Here is a 16,892-nt window from a genome sequence, read left to right on the forward strand (position 1 = left end):
TGTTTATCATTTGAAAATTCAAACGTGGCTATCACCTAAATAGCGCATCAAATTGTACCGTACAGCCACTTCATACTTGATAGGAACCGTCAATTTTTCGCATCTCGCAAATGTTGAAGATTGGTTGGAATACGTATCCGTCTGAGCAAGAGCTGAACACTACTCCCGACGAACGGCTTCAAGCACAAACTAGTAGAACTAGAAGTGATTTGAACACCTTCCGGTTCTATTTCCTATCAAATTATATTGTTGCAGCACACCGTACACTTTGTGAAGCTACCTATCCTACAAGCAATATGTACCCAAACCCTAGATTGGTAGTAACACCGGATCCCGCAAGCCCGCACCGGTGATGTCAACTCGATTGGTGATGAAGCTGCTGCAATCTAGCTGGTAGTGGAATACTGAGTTCAGGCAAAGATCTTCGGAAAAGCACACTCTCCGTCGATAGATCACCTGGCTAGGCCGTGCTCCGTATGCCAGAGGACCATTTGTCTCTTCTACAAGCCTTGTGTCAAATGGAGAGGACACAGGGGCGGTCAGTACATACGTTGATAACAGAGCATGAAAGCTCTTACCAGCTAACGCGGGTCGGTAACTGTCGTTTCCACAGATGTGGATTGTGAGACGAGACAAACCAATGGTTACTGACCCCGATGGATATGGCTGTCACGCATCCAAACAATCGTCCCACTACGTGGCTCTCAGTTCCTGCCATATGAAACACTTAATCGCAATGAAGAGAATTGTCCATTGCCTTCAACACGTAGCTTTATTCCCTTATTCTCTCAACCTCATTAAACAAAGCTGTAGTCGTTGGAACCACTGCACTTTAGTGTACTATTTGTTAGCTGCAAATGTGACTTAGTCAGATGGCCACCCTCGGAGTTTTAAAGAATTGCTACACAAAAAACTTGTTGAGTAGTATGCTACTAACAAAATTTTTCTGACGAAGGTCCTATGAGGATTCCCACCTACAACAATCAGATGTTTCCTAGTCTTCTTGAAAAAAAAAACACTTTTACGTGCATCGCAAGGCGATTTTCTGCAAAAGACTAGGGTTACCTAGGTCAACGCTTTATATTCGGTGGCAGACTCGGCGCTCCAATTAGAGAACCTACGCGTCACTCAAAGTTCCGTATTGGAACCTCAACAATGATGTTCACATCGCTGAGAAAGTTTTCCAGCAAACATTTGCCCAAACAGAGCATTATCTATAATAGCCATAAATGCTCTCTTGATAATGAACCTGGTGTTAATAGGTGATTCAGATCACTCACAACTGAAACATACCACCTCTGACCACCATAACTGAGAGATTCAGTTGTGACTAAGTTGGTTTATTAACGAAGTTTCAGTTGAAAATTACGAAATGCCAGAATTCGACCAGTATGCAAGTTACTCAGAAGAAGAAACATTTCACTAGGTGAATAATAGCTTTGTATGAGAAATTTCCATCCAACTAACCAGTCAACACGTGACTACGAGATGTGACTTCTTTGCGTGAAGGATAAGTGGCGCTATATCCTGTCTACGTGACAGCTAACCACACTGCTGATCAGCCGCTCGTGGCCAAACGGTTAGTTGCTCAAACTACTAGCTGAGAGATCACGGGTTCGAGACTGTCTGAATTTTCCTGAGATGCGCATTCCTGATGAGTTACAGATCTCGGCTGTTCAGCTTAGATTCACTTCTCCGAGTGGACTATACTTCAAGAGAAGATTAAGAAATTTCCTCACATTACAGTCAATTATTCAACTTCCAATGGAATCAAAAGCATTTGGTATTTAAGTAAAACATAAGACTGATGTTACATAAGGAACCGGAAGAGCTCCACGAATGAAGAAAATGGTTCTGGGATCTCGAAAAGTTTTTGCCAGACTAATGAGTACCGTGGTTCTTCAAGGAAACTACCCCTATTACTTTATGACACTTATTCTAATTCGCCCATACCAGAGGGAAGAATCATTGTACTCCCCTTTCTCTTTTATTGCATATCATCAGCGGTTCACATGCTTGACAAGGCCGGGCTATGAAATCTGGAGATCTAAGGAGCGAGATGATTAGGTTGTCACCACTCCAGCAGCGTGAGCTTAACGCACCCCAAATGCCTCGCTTGTCCATCGGTCTCCCTCCCGTGACAGGACAGAAAGAGAACTGTTCAACCTAAATGAACATAAGATACCAGGTCCGCTAAATGATGCTTAACCATGTCAAAACTGAACTCCCAGTTTTTAGTTTTGTCTGTTTGATTCGAACCACAGAATGACAGCTGATCGGAATGATCCGAAAATTCAATGCGACGAGATTCCCTCAGTTAGGGAAGTTCATTGAATTAACAAACCAATTTATCGAAGTCCAGGCGTGGCTATTAAATTTGATCAGCATTCAGGATCAGGAGCATGTGGACGGTTCTGTAGAATCGGAAAACTTCACCTAGGCGGAATACTCAGTCAGAAGGCTACTAAAATTGTACAGCTCTGATCGACGACTCCATAGCACCGAATTAGATGAAGTGAAATTTGCGAACATGAATGGAGTGAGAACTCAGTATCGTGCTACTTATTGGGAGTTTGAGCATGTTGTAAATGTCACCACCGATTTGCCATCATCAATCAGTAAATTATATACGAATACTGATATCGTATCATGTAATGATGACTTGGAGCAAACGAGTTGGTCAATACTGAGTACGTAATTACAAATGTTGTCTACAAAAAACGTCAATTTTGGGTGCATTTTCGTTTCGTCACTTGGTGTCTCATATTTGGGGGCTGTGCTTTATTGGCCTCACTACGTTGTATTGACCATCTTTGAATGGGCCTAGCTGAATGATGACTGGCAGTGGGTTGCCATACATGGGTGCATAGGATGAACCTCCTATGTGGTACGGGCCACCAAAGGCCCCACTGCACGCGCTGTGGGGCGCAACTGTTCAGTCGTTTGGTTGTTGGTCTGTTCACCAAGCGTGGTAGTTGCATTACAAACGTCTAATCACCAGTGGAGGTGATATCGTCAGTGAAGGATTGAGCGACGGAAATCCGGAAACGGAAGGCAGTCCTCCATCTTGCTTTATCAGCCGGCTGAGATACTAACAGGTAAAATTGCTCACCTCATTATGGACAGTTTGAACAACCTCGTAATATCTATCGGTTGCAAATTTGCATAACTTCTACTTTGTGACTGTATTATTCCAACGATGAACCGGCAAACACAGTTAGTCATATTTGTTGTCCCAATTCCCCCTGTAAACCGACCCGTGGGTCATCGTCTCAGTGAACAGAACAGAATCAGGTAGGATAACCAATGAAAATAACAAAAGCAGAACAGTAAAACATCTTGAAATGTTGAAAAACTAACGACTGAAAGTTACTTTGTTTTCTCGAGTGAGCAGTCTCTTCTATAGTGAAAAGTTGAAAATACGAGGAATAGGATGGACTCAAACTTTAACAGAATGATTAAAACTCATTTGCGAGAGCTGCCATAATGACATAACACTGTACCACAGGAGCGAAGTTCAGAAAGTTAATCACAGTTGCGAGTCATCGGAATCTTAGGAGAATATCCGCGGGAAAAAAACGTCAAAAAAATAACAGGAGCTCATCCCCTCCCCAGTGGCAACTGTTGGTCACTGTAAGCTTAAAGTATTCAGATGCATCACTCCAGCAATGTCTTTGACAGCACACTTTGGTTCACAAACGAGCACTCGGGAAATGAGTGTAGTTCCTTCAATCGGCTATCGTTAAGTGACTAACGTTAGCGTGCTTACCAGTACAGAGTGTTGCTCATTGTGAAGTCTTGTCAGGCTGGTAGTCCACAGAGTTTAGCGATAAGAAACGGACTGCTAATGGAACGAAATGGCCATGACCAAGCGGATCGAGTAAGGCTATTGGCCAATTGTAATGCGGAGTCACGTGACCCGTTGAACCACTGCTCACTTGTGGGGTAAACTTACACTGATGCGAAGTGCTTTTCAAGTTAGAATAAATAAATATATCTCTAGATGACTGATCAACAATGTATACGTTATGTCCAGTTCGAGGGAACTCGGCTTTGTTTTGCCATGAAAGAATGAAAGACTGACGAAGACACATCAGCGGTTGAAAAGTTGTCACTGTGGATGACCTATCCAAATGGGGTCCGCTATTGGACTGTGCGTTTAGATGCATTGCAATGGATGACGAACATGATCGGACCAACGGTGCAAGTGCAGAATAACAACTTCACCCTTACATTTTGCTATAAAAAAAAACGAAAACTAATTTTCGTCTGCTGACGTCCGCGGACACTTGAAAAGTGGGATATAGCTGTCTAATTTGGAGGATCTTAATTTGTGCCACAGATTGCTTCTCGAGAGACTATGGTACATGATATTTTCTCTGACGATTGTGTTTCTGGCCTATCTCAATTAATACTCACAGGAAAAGTTTAGTAGCCATTATGATCACATCCTTGCGGGCCGTAACTACCAAAGAAATAAAGAAATAAAAGAATGGCAACTGACCACCGGTTATTCTCCTATTCCGGTACCAAAGTTATATTGATTGCTCAGTTTAGATACATATTATCCTGGTTTACTGCGAACCAGGACAGAATAGCTGTAACTCTTATGCCACCAGTTTGGCAGGTGACGTGGAATAACTTCATGAAACATTATTTCGCCAGAAAAGCCTCAACAAGGTAATTCGTGGCGGACATCTTGAACTTACAAAGAGGTCATTTTCCAAAAATGCCCTAAGGATTACTTCCTGGTTAGAAAACATTTCCCTGGAAGTGAATGCACAAATAGCAGGTTGGCTCTCCTAAGTAAGCGATAAAAGGTTCTATTATAAACTAAGTTTGATAGCACAAAGTTGAATGAGCCGAAACCTAGTTTTGTTCTCCCGTTGAGATGATCTGGTTTCGTGGGGAGAAAGAGAAGAACGGTACCGAGAGGCCACCTACCGCTGCTATTAATATCCAATCCAGCAAAGCAAGCAGTATCTTCGCGGGTTACAAACTATGCAACAAAGGAGCTGTCAGCTATGATTATCCGAATTATTTTGATTGCCTGAAACTGTGAGTTTTGAGGATGGGTCTTCGAATAAAGGAGAAAGCGAACCTCCTAAAATTGACGACACTTCATAATGTTTGGTTTTACCATGGTTCTTTCAGAAAGCAAAGGGATACGGGTGACGGTGTGTGTGCAATTTACCAACACTTGTCGGTCTCATGCCTCTTCACCACTCATTCGAAAACGACGATCATGGTGGAAACACATAGGCCATAAAAACGTCAGTAGTGATTAAACGTATGCAACCAGAGTCCTGTGACAAAAAGATGTAGAAAAGGATGATCGTTCTATACTCTGAACAGAACCACGGGCTAACAGCAATGACATTCTCTATTAGGCGTGTCTCTTAAAAGTAACCGCCGCGAAAGCTCGTCAATGTCCATTTTGGGCTTACGTAAAAGTACATGACCTACGAAGATGAGCCACTTTCATGCAATCTATGGCCCGTGATTTCCTGTTCCTTCAGTACACAGGGTGAAAATAATTAGACATTTAAAACTGTCCGTATTCTAGTAAAAAATGCATTAAGCCCCACAAAAGAACTGTCATGCAACGACTTGTACGTGAGACGGAACATTTCATCTGCGGCTGACTTTTACTAGAAGAAGCTCCGAGCACCTGGATGCTCAGAGTTAACATCCCCTAGAAAGTGATTATCGATCAACCAAGAACGAACTGGCATGAACCGGAAACAATCTGGATCAGCATTGCGGCGAACTGCCAGAGTGAGTGAGAGACTTGCCGGTGGTCTCATGTACACATGCTTTGGAGGACCCACAAGTATTCCATCTGAAAATTTCTTCTAACCCCCAAAAAATGAATGAATGAGGCACTAACAGCATTCCCCAAATGATGATATCTTGTGTGACTCCTGTCTAATGGGCTTTTTATGGCCTGAAATTTTCTAAACTTCGGTGGTCTTTCCCATTTCGAGTTACATTACCGTATTGTCTGCCTCATTCTGAGGGGAGTGTAAAGGTTCAGGAAAGTGGCTACATAAATGTGACCCCCCCAGAATTAGACTCCACATTTTAGAACAAAATGTCATCTGATCATCAGGGCAAAGCGCGGTGTGTATACTCGGAAAACTGCGGAACCCAATTTCTGTAACAAAACCGTAACGTCATTTTTGAGAACCTGGAGGATGGGAAACGTCAAAGTGTGTTATTCTGCTAAGAATGAATCAGACCTATTCTTTCCACCACCAGCTGCGATTTAACGATATCCGTCACTTGCCACCGTGCAGTTAGCAGCGTTGTTAATTTGGATAATATTCAGGTAACGAAATGGATAAGTGACAAAAACGGAGTGGAACGAAAGAGAGTCCTTTTCGAGAATTGTCCTGAAGGCAGCATGTGACCCCCATTAGGTGCCATACTTTATCACGTTTGGTATTGCTCAAGTTATCCCAACAAAAGCGAAAAATTTAGGAGTAAGGTTATGGTGAGATAAGATCTCCATTGCCAGTGTATGCAAAACCAAAAGGAACAATTAGTTTAGCATATGTTGCATTACATACCCTCTAGTCCTTTGGGAAATACTCCTGTCATGCGTTGTAGGCACACTTGTAACTGTACGTCCCAGATACGTAGCACACGGTCACGTGACAGACTGATTAAACGTCCTTTGGAACGTTGAAATTGTACAGCCACGACGGACGCCATGTGACCACGAAGGAGCTGTGTGCATATGTAAGCCGGTCATTAAGGTCGATTTTAGTCAGAGAATAACAAGGCAAACCAATTGGCACTGCGTTCAACCATCCTTATGATGACATTAGTGGGACAGTTCTCAGTCTAGCTCAACGCGGTTAGTCGAGGATTCACTGGTGTAGCTCAAGTGACTTCATGTGCAAAATCAACACCAAATGGACCATATTGTGTGATGCGATCACGCATCCATACAATAGTGCGCTATTCTACCCTATATGATTTTTTAGAGTTGACGTACCTTCTCATTTTTCAAACTTTCATTTGCACGAGCACATATTCTGTTTTATTAGTCTTGACTTTTCATTTGATGAAGATCCTTCAAAGGGGAACTGTCTAGAGCAACTCGGACCGGTGCCTCATTTTGGAGAAGAGTCTACTACTCCAACAAACATGTCCTTGATGAGGGAGTAGAAATAGTGGATATGTGAACGCAAGAATAACTGTGGCTTCATAAACCCACGGGGTAGATTAGTGAAAGCTTCCCGCCTCTATCCAAAGCTTCCCCAGGACTCACATGGTCGCCCATTTATGACGTTAGTTTACAAAAATGTTATGAGACTAGGTGACACGCATACCGTACTTTAAAAAACCAATCAGAAAGCAATTAAAAGTTTGATGACGGTGGCTGATTAAGAGGCTTTGAATGTTGTGATTTTGTGAGAGTTAAGTGGACTCCCCAATTACGGAAAAAGTTATCTTCATTAGAAGACCGGGTGTTGTAGAAGAGAGTGGCAGTAGATTGGTAAGTTGCTAGATTGGTGTCTACCGTCCTTCCATAAAAAACCTGGTCCAAACGCTTCGGAAGCACAGGATGCTCAGCTGGGTTCGGTCGGCGACCATAATATAAAGTGCACGCATAACGTTGTGAAGCGTCAGCTCTGTCCAAAACAGCCCCACTTTGACCATTGTGATACTTTGGCAGTCGATTAGCCACCCAGTCTCAAAGTCGGCCGTGGACAGCCTAGAGATGTAGATCAGTGGCTGGTTCTTAACGAAAGCTAGGTGTTAAGCCCAAGGATAATAAACGGAAAACTAACCAATGCATAGATCAGACCGCACTGGACAGCTGGTACCTATAGAAGAGAAATTCATTTACATTCAGGGAAAGCTTAGTTTTGCTAAATTTCAGGAGAGTGGTATTTCAATGTCATGCTTTTTTGCTATGTTGCGGAATACAGGTAGGTAGGTAGCTCGGGTGCACTGCTTGGTTGTTGGTATGCTAGCCGAACTCCGCAATTGGACTGCAAATGTTTCACCACCAATTGAGGTGACATTATAAGTGTGCACTGACGTTTCTATGACATTTGTCAAGGTTCACGGAATTTGCTGTTCTGGGGGTACTGGTTGCTTGTCATGTAAATACAGACAGAAGAGCATAAAACTGTCAACCAACAGTTCACTACCAATGACAGAAAGCTCGTAAGTAGTCTGTACGGCTTGGTGAACAATTCGGGACTAATCAAGATAATCCATCTTAGTGATTGATGGGAGATTCTCGGTAAGGATATGAAATCGCTAAGTTTAAATATTCAGTGGCATCTAGCATCTAGTTTGTAATAAGATGCTTTTTCGATATATTTACAAGTTTAGAATCCGGGCGTGAGTTACTCGTCAAAACTTGAAAGTCAAATACCTCATTCTAACTCCATTAGAGGCTTACTCCATTTGGTTTTGACACCACGTATGGGTTCCACAGACAGACATGGTAGTTCACACCGGCAGTAGCGATCTGGTTCTGTCCCTCGTGGTAGTCGAACGCGTTGATACCCTGATGCACTGTGAAGACAGAACTGAAACATGGTAGACACAATACGAAGAGTTGCAGTACATTGTGCTGTGAAACGGACGTGATAAACATAACTTACCATCTGATCCGGCTGGGTTAACCTACCTTCGCGAAATGATACGAGCTTCCGGACTGTGTCGAAAAGAAGTACAATGAATTTTTAGGTTTCAGTTCAATTTTAGGGCACAACTAGTGGGATATATATATATAAACAGTTTCAACCTGTTTTTGGTTTGGCCGCATCCACACTTACAAACATCCATGTTATTTCTAATCAGGCACAAAGTTCGGAAGAAAAGGGCTAGAAAGTTTCTGTGGGAGCTTTATACAGGCGATAGAAACTCCGCTGGAGTAATCCTATTGAAGATGACACTCTCAATTTCTGTGAAAGTCAAGAGTGAACGTTTTCACCCATATGTATAGGGGTTTGTCACCTCTTGAAAGGCTTATCCTACTGAAGCAAATTCTGAGTCTTGGCGGAGCCAGGATACTGGTAAATAAAGTTCCGACTCTGGTTGAATTCTCGGTACATTCCCAGCCCGTGGGTAAAATTTTCATGGGAATTTAGTTCGGGGAGATACAAACGAAGTCCGCGTCACGTAATAAAGGCATCTAAACAAATAACCGAAGAGAAGACAATTGATTAAAAACTATTTTGAGGGTGATAGGGTAATTTTGTATCATTTTCCAAAGTCATATGTTCGGTTGCTGACAATTTGAAGTAACGACACTGCTGTGATTCAGACCAATTCAAAGGTCAGGTTGAAGGTTTCAATGAGTTTACTCTGAAAAAAAAAACACAGTCCAAACCTGCGAATAAATTACTCAGAAGCCAAACGACAAAGAAGCTCCCTCTGAGGCTTTTGGGGACGATTATTTGCAACCCTATGGTATTCGAAGGTGAACTAAGTATAGAAAAGAACCAGGTAGAATTCAAAAAAGTATTCGGAAGCATTTCTGTGGTATTTTGAAGAATATTTCTGCATCCAGCAACATGGGACAATCACGTTTTCCTCACGGAGAACCCGTTCCCAGGACAGGCCAGCGTTCAGTTCCCCGTGGTTGTTGCTTTTACGGAAGGAAAAAAATGCGGGCCATTATCTATGGTGATCCGATGCTATTCAGATGATTGCTATGTTTCTAAATGTGGCTTCAAAGCTATAAAGTAGACGAAGCAACAAGTGATACGTCACACTCGGCGATCCCAACAATACTGTCTCACCTATTTTAACAAAAACGCGGACTGACAGATCAAAGAAGAATTAGTAAAACACAAGACATTGGAATCGAGTCGTTTGGGAAGATCACTGACAGAGTCACCGACTTCTATTTCGAAGTGAAAATCCACTCACCGCATATTAACTCTTGGTTGTAATGCTGCTTTACTAATAGTTTCGCCCACATCGGTTCACTATATTCCTTGCTGCTCTTATGTTGACATTAACAGATTTGGAAGTCAGTCGATTCTTAACTTTCCACGTCCATGTAGATCATCAAAATGAACTTCCTTAATATGACGGGAGGCTATTACCACCTCCTACATAATCACTAGATTCAATCTTCATGAACGGTTTGCGTTGTTAGACGATGATCCCAAGCGTAGGTTCACGTGATTCATCGAAGCACTTTTTGAGATCAGAGATGAGAAATAATGAGGCTTATGTAAATAATAGCGCAGACACAGTAGGGAGATTCACTAGATGGGGCCCAGATTCAATTCACTTCATTCAGCTCATTTAGTTCATTAAAATTAGGTCACTTATGAACTAATGGCTAAATTCGTATTTGCGAGTGGATGTCTATTATGCCTCATTATTTTTGTAACAGTTCCTCACGATGCTGTATCCAGAGAACAATGGTTACAAGTGATACTTTCAGTATAGTCTCTTCAGATTCGTGGTATTCTAAGTAACTAATAAGTTTCCCGAGGGTAGTGGTTTGATTTCATTCACACAAATGAGTATTAGAATCCCGGAGTAGAATATCCAAAATTTATTGTCTTGGATTGTGGATTAACTTTATATTCTGAAGACATTTTTCACAAGCCTAGTTGTGCGAAGCAACAGGATGCTGCTAGCTGTCAGGCATCTCTGAAACGGACGAGTGACCTAGCAGAGGGAAAAGGGATGATCGATTGTCCATACTGATTTTACAGAAATGACTACCATAACCAGTCTGTTGAGGGAGGCAAAAGTGATGTGATGGATTCGCGGTAGCACTAATCTTGCTGTTTTGGTCTGCTGGATTAGAGGGGCTACTTCACTCAACTCTTCTCAAATGGCCAGATGGTATAAACTATAAAAATAAAAATATATGTAAAAGAAGAATATTTGAAGGGGAAATTAGGGTCATAACTTGAAACTTCAACCAATTGTGGAGCTTTCAACTTTTACTAACTGATAACGGAGATAATGTCAAATGCTGTATTCAACCTTGACTGAGGTAAGACGCAAATGAGCAAGTTCTACCTGGGTAAGCAATAATTAACTCACAGTTGATCTGGTGCTCTGCCTGCCGCTGAAACAGGCGGTAGTTTCTCCAACCACGAAATGACGAGGGAGCTGTTCCACACCGTAGCACAGGTCATAAAGGCTTCCAATTGGGGTATGTACTTCACTAGTGGAAATAGTAAGTGGTCAGTGACAAACTAGGGAGACTGACCTTGACGCACCCAGTCGGAGTGTACTTTTACGCGTAAATATGTTGCTGTTTTGGCGACTTTCTGTATGATATCACTGAGCGATACGTTGAATGTGGATTCTGATATATGAGAAACAAAAGGAATTATAATTAAGCATTTTTTACATTTGGTTTAATGCTCATTCGTAAGGGCAAAAGAGTTTTACAGTTTTTTCTAGTTTCCAACATAGACCGACTCAGCTTGAAGTACTAAATGCGTATTAATATATCGAAACCTCGTAAGACGACCGTGCAACTAAATATTCTGTTGGTAAAGGAAAACGCTTAACAAGATCTATGAAGCCCCCGAACGCTCCTGTCTAAGCTTCCGTCAACAACTAACATCTCAGCCTTCACGCTTCCTTCTGGTGGCAAGGTAACTGGGCGCCAAAAGGTTTGACCGTTTATTCGTACCAGATAGAGCGGTCAGTGACCACGTGACTGCATAGTATGGTTCAGGTGGTGGAGAGGAAGATAAGAGTGTATTCTAAGTGTCCTTTAAGCACGCTACTAATCACCCATCCATGGCAGTACAGTTCAATCTTCAGGTACCATCCGGAAGGTCACATGTTTGAATTGACCATGGTATTCGTCAAATGCGAACTGCTCCCCGAATTTCGGTCACTATAGGTTGACTTCATTTGTAGGATGGAAAGCTCTGTTAAACTAAACGGAACTCCTGAGTCAACGGGATAAAGGTTCCTGACATTGGCGTTGAAACTTTCAGAGAATCATCTTGTACAGATTGTTATTGTTTAGATTCATACTCTGCCTGACAAGCCAAAACAGAGACCAAGATTTTGTCAGTTAGGAGCTTTAACTTTGTGCTGATCTCTCAGAAGCGCTAAAGATGTCCTTTGCTGTTCGTGAGAAGAATCGGGTAAATCTAAAACCTAGAGGTTAAATCTGCGTCACAATCGTTTCCTCCAGTTCTGACCCAATTATTTCGTCCACTTTACAGCAAAGGGGGTGATTTGCTGCACTCTATTGTCGCTCTTATTGAAGCCCACCTTTGAGATACAACACCTGCAAATTCGGCAAGTGCACGAGTCCGTAAGATGTAGGCGAACTACTCTCAGTTGCATACTAATTGTTTTGACGGGAAACATGAGTGATTCCAGCGAAATCCGATAAGGTTGACGGAAACTTGAGGAAGATGCCTAATTGATGAGCCCCACTAAGGTCGGAACCGGTGGTGGGTTGTCGAAGAGTTTTCATTCATCAGTTACGTCTGTGCTGTTTATTTATGGGTAGCAAGTTCATTTGCCCCGAAAAATTGTAAACGGAAGTATTCCTGTCTGCATAACGGTGATACATAACACACTGCACACTTCAATGTCTTTGAACCGAAGTACCTCTAAATGATTGGTCTTTCAGATTACTTGTTCCTTGTCACCAGTGAAAATATGAGGTGGAGTGTGCTGTTTTCAGTCCACTGTAGATGCTTTTCACTGACCTGTTCACTAACTTTAGGAACCGTAGTGTTAGGTTTTTAAAGCTTTAATAACGAACCCAGTCGTGATGCAGGGGTCGTCTTGTATGAAGCGGCTTGTGTCATCCACTTAAAATTGCTTTTATAGAGGAACTCCAGCCTTCCAATCTAACCATTTGTACAACTGGAGGCCCTATGGAAACAAAAACTAATCGCGGTGTTCCTAGATGTTTTCGATTTTTACGTAGTTTCTTGTCCATTCATCCGAACTTCAAAGGTCAGGATTTTATTGCCTTCGAAATCCAGTAGAACTGCTTCAGAGGCGCTACTAGCCTGGGAGATACATATCCAGAACTGTGGCGGTGATATTTCATACTAGACTTGCGCGCATTCAGAAACACACATGAATTCTTCTTACCTTCTTTTTCATTGACCAATGCTGAAGGTTTCTCAAACAGGTTAATTGCAGCCTGTGACCAAAACAACGCATTCAGGTGTCCACCGACATCACCCCAAGCGAGAATACACTCGTTTGGGTTCTCTGGATTGTACCTAAATGGGTAAAAGGACAACAAATATTGTGAAGTCATTCAATAACCGAATCCGAAGTAGTTGGAAGAGTTTAGGCACTGCGGTCCATTGATCCATAGCGAACGAATTGGATAAGAATATCCGACGTTTCCACTACTCAGGAAGTTCTCCCTCGACGAATAGCTGACTGAGAGTGGTCTCATCCCACGCAGCAGATGAAGTCCAGTGGAGTAAATTTTAGCAGATATAGATCCTGTGGCAAAAAGCCCAACACGTGTGCACAAGGATGTTGCGATATATCGCCGATCGTTCACATGACACGCTGTTCTGTAAAGAAGTCTGATAATGTCTGATCCTGCCCCTTGGTTCTGCATAAATCACCACATACGGATATGCCTAGCACAAAAAGTCGACATTGCACTCAAAAGGTCAAATACTGTATGAATACCACCTAAAATATTTACGATATTCTCTTAGCCTTTTCCGGATTTTTCTCACATCGAACCTGTGCCGATGCCCCGCTGCACAGGATAGGTAGCGTCACATGCCGTTTGTGCAATCCGCTGAATGTCAGTCGTCCTATATCCTATCCTATCGCCATGTCGATAGTTCAATAGCCTTGATTTTGTAGCCGAATAACGCCGGTTATTTGTGGTAGTGCTTACCAGGGAGCATTGTCCCAGGCGATCAACATTGGCTTGTGCCTCCCCTGATCGACCAAGTGGCATGAATTACGCGACCAAAATATAGTTCCCTTTCTGTTGGAGAATATCCACCCCGAATTCTGTGCAAATGAACTTGGGCTGGTTCAGTCCTAATTGGATCATTCAAGTTGGTATAACTATGATGAAATAACACAACTTCTATCTACCAAGCTTCATTTCTCTATTGCTCAGCCACAACCGGATGCCTTCAGGATTGGAATAATTAGAATTATAAAACATGTGGAGGCCAATGCAGATTGTCACCTTTAATTACAATGAAGCTGTTTGATCGGTTAAAGGGATATTCCTACGTGGGTGGTCTGAGGACGGAGTCAACTCGCCGCGCACCTGAATTTCATACCCTTGTTTGTTTGAATGACTTCCTCATAAAACAAGACTCTCAAGGATTGGTTCAGCATACATTGATTTACGGACGCACCGTCATTGATACAGAAATCCACAGTTGTTGTCACATCATAAAGCAACGCGTTTTTTGCTGGTTCACACGTGTCATTCCCTCACGCTGGGATGTTACCTCGTCAATCATGAGAACTATCAGGCTGGTCGAAATGAAGATGCGTGTTCTAACACATACAACCACTGGAAGAGATCTGAAGTGACCGATCAGATGAATTGCAAAAGATATATGGATGCATTGTTTAGGCCCTGGTGATTTCGCAAAGCGCGCACCCAAACATTCGTCCCATGAGACAGAGTGAGCGCTATTTGCCCCTATTCAACGAAAATGGTGAGGATCAGGCTCTCCTACGCTGTTACCGCTGACATTATAAGCGAAGTTATGTTTGGTTGAGGATGCTTACCCATTGCCGTTCAAGGAGAAGTAATTCATCCTTCAGCCTTTAGCCTACACACCAATGAATTTTAGCCATTCCCAAAAATCCAGTTAATCTATGGTGAGATTGCTTTTTGTCCCTTATAAAGTGTCGTTGGATTGCAAAACTAAACGTGCATACTGTGCTACTCAAATGATATTTTTCCAGCAAACTATGTACATTTCAAAACTATCCGAAAATATCTCACTCCAATTTGACCTTGAGTCGATGAAACAACTCGACGCTTAGGGACAAGAGTAGGCCTGTACGTAAAGAAATGACCCGTAACAAAAGGGTATGGCATTGTGTAATCGATTGTTGACTAACATTAATCATCAGTGATCGCAAAGCGATTTTGACGTTCAAGCACAGGCAAAGTCTACCAGTCCCGAGAAAGTTTAAGTATGTCATTTTTGTCTTTGTACACAAACTAAACGTTCACTAATTTGGTAGTTTTTTGCACCTATTTCATCATATTGTTGTTTACCGTTATTTTCCCTTGTCTTCAGTAGTATCAAAGAAATGTCAACTTTCTCTCTTCTGTCACCAGACTGGCACAGCTTACACGCTTTAATTCCGTCCTTTCAACGGTTCTATTTGTCCTTGTGATATGGGCTCTGCATAAGATATTCGGTTCGGCTTAGCCGCTCAGGCCACCCCTCATACGTGAAACAGCCCTATGAACGTTTTTGAATAAATCCGTTTTTGAACAAGACCTCTTCGACAGATGACAGATATCGGGGGACTGGTAGTATGTCAAAGGAGCCGAAATCAACCTAACAAGAAATATAATCACAGGCACTTCACTATGAGAGAACCTGTTTCTATAAGAACTTACCAGTGATCCAAACAAATTGGGGTATCGATAATATCGCAAAGCTTTGTCTGACAAGTTAGCTCCAGTTTGATACTGATGTTGCAGAACGCTGGACACAAAGTACACCGCTAAAAGAGACTGTCGAAATCCTACCAATTTCTTTGCTGGTAAAAGCCACAGCAATTTTATTTATGTTTGGCATCACAGCAAAATCGGTAACCCACAGATCACGCGGACGGCATGCATCAGTTGTTGCTTTCGCTGATCGTTGTGGCTTCATATCCAAACCCCACATTGTCACTAGACCTTCCTAGGTAGTTTGGAGTAAAGATGGCCCAAATCCAGACACTACTCACCTTACTCACTGTTAGATATCGTGACATATTCTTCATGAAAACAATTTTCTGAATGGCATCTTTGTGTGGACTGAGAAAAATGTCATGGATACAGTTCAAACTCTCACCCACCTGTTTAGAGTTTTCAGATCCTTCCATTGGGGTACGCTTAGTTTCTTCATGCGATCGTCTCTTTCATAAAACTCCAACATCAGGTGTGAGGCAAATTTGTCCCAATCAACCAGGCCGTCTCCGGTTATATCAATTTTATCGAATAAATCATTAAACTAGAACAAAGAGCTGTAAGTCGAGTCGAGATATGCTCAACCTCTTGTCTTGTACCACGATTCAAGATTAGGCTCAGTGCCTCGGTAAATTGCTCTTTGTTGAGCGCAAGTTTATTGTCATAGCCTTTGCCGGGACACTAGGAAAGATTATAGTAAGGCAAGGCCTGCGCTGGTCGACGTTACTGAGAATCCTTCCTGAATGGCCTCCAGATCCCTGACATTCAGTTTGGATTCGACCTTCTGATCGGTTGCACTGAGATAAAGTATGGTAAGATAGATTCAGATCGATTAACCTGGTCGTGTGAGACTCCCTGGAAAATCGGTTGGCTAAGCTAGCCATTGTGGAAACAAGCTGCCTTCTTCGATGTCAGTGCTGGCGGGAATATCCGGAGTGCTGAAACGGATAAGCTTGCAGGTTGAGGCATGAAACTCAAAATTTGAAAACAATCTTGGTTACTTTTTGAAATACAACGAGACTGGGTTCCGTCAAATAGGGGGGGGGGGCATTTGTAACACCAGATGTGAGAATATCAATTAGTCAGTTATTGCCATTTAGGACAACATGGTACTTTGCATGCCAACAATTTTCGTTTGAAAAGTTAGCCGTAGTATCCCTCCAAACAAAGTCAAAAGACTCGCACATTGGTTATGATCAGTTATTCTGAGTATACGAATCGGTCATCTATTTACAGAAAGTTTCCGGCCCGATGGCTTCCAAGGTGA

The 16,892-nt window shown here is 42.4% G+C and overlaps 1 protein-coding gene across 1 annotated transcript in view; it reads right to left on the bottom strand.

Annotated features, from left to right (window-relative positions):
• T265_09764 (hypothetical protein) overlaps positions 1-16,509 on the bottom strand; it is a gene marked incomplete at both ends in the record, with an annotated part of 53,590 nt that extends 37,081 nt beyond the window's left edge. Inside the window, 13 exons of the mRNA XM_009175935.1 lie at positions 6,573-6,732; positions 8,426-8,555; positions 8,657-8,683; positions 11,044-11,167; positions 11,213-11,311; positions 13,081-13,214; positions 15,569-15,656; positions 15,701-15,857; positions 15,904-15,973; positions 16,015-16,169; positions 16,211-16,306; positions 16,353-16,422; positions 16,463-16,509. Of these exons, the coding sequence (XP_009174199.1) occupies positions 6,573-6,732; positions 8,426-8,555; positions 8,657-8,683; positions 11,044-11,167; positions 11,213-11,311; positions 13,081-13,214; positions 15,569-15,656; positions 15,701-15,857; positions 15,904-15,973; positions 16,015-16,169; positions 16,211-16,306; positions 16,353-16,422; positions 16,463-16,509 (1,357 nt within the window). The remainder of the gene's footprint in view (positions 1-6,572; positions 6,733-8,425; positions 8,556-8,656; positions 8,684-11,043; positions 11,168-11,212; positions 11,312-13,080; positions 13,215-15,568; positions 15,657-15,700; positions 15,858-15,903; positions 15,974-16,014; positions 16,170-16,210; positions 16,307-16,352; positions 16,423-16,462) is intronic.
• Positions 16,510-16,892: the final 383 nt, after the last annotated feature.

Source organism: Opisthorchis viverrini, assembly GCF_000715545.1.
Source record: "Opisthorchis viverrini unplaced genomic scaffold opera_v5_300, whole genome shotgun sequence".
NCBI lineage: Eukaryota > Metazoa > Platyhelminthes > Trematoda > Opisthorchiida > Opisthorchiidae > Opisthorchis > Opisthorchis viverrini.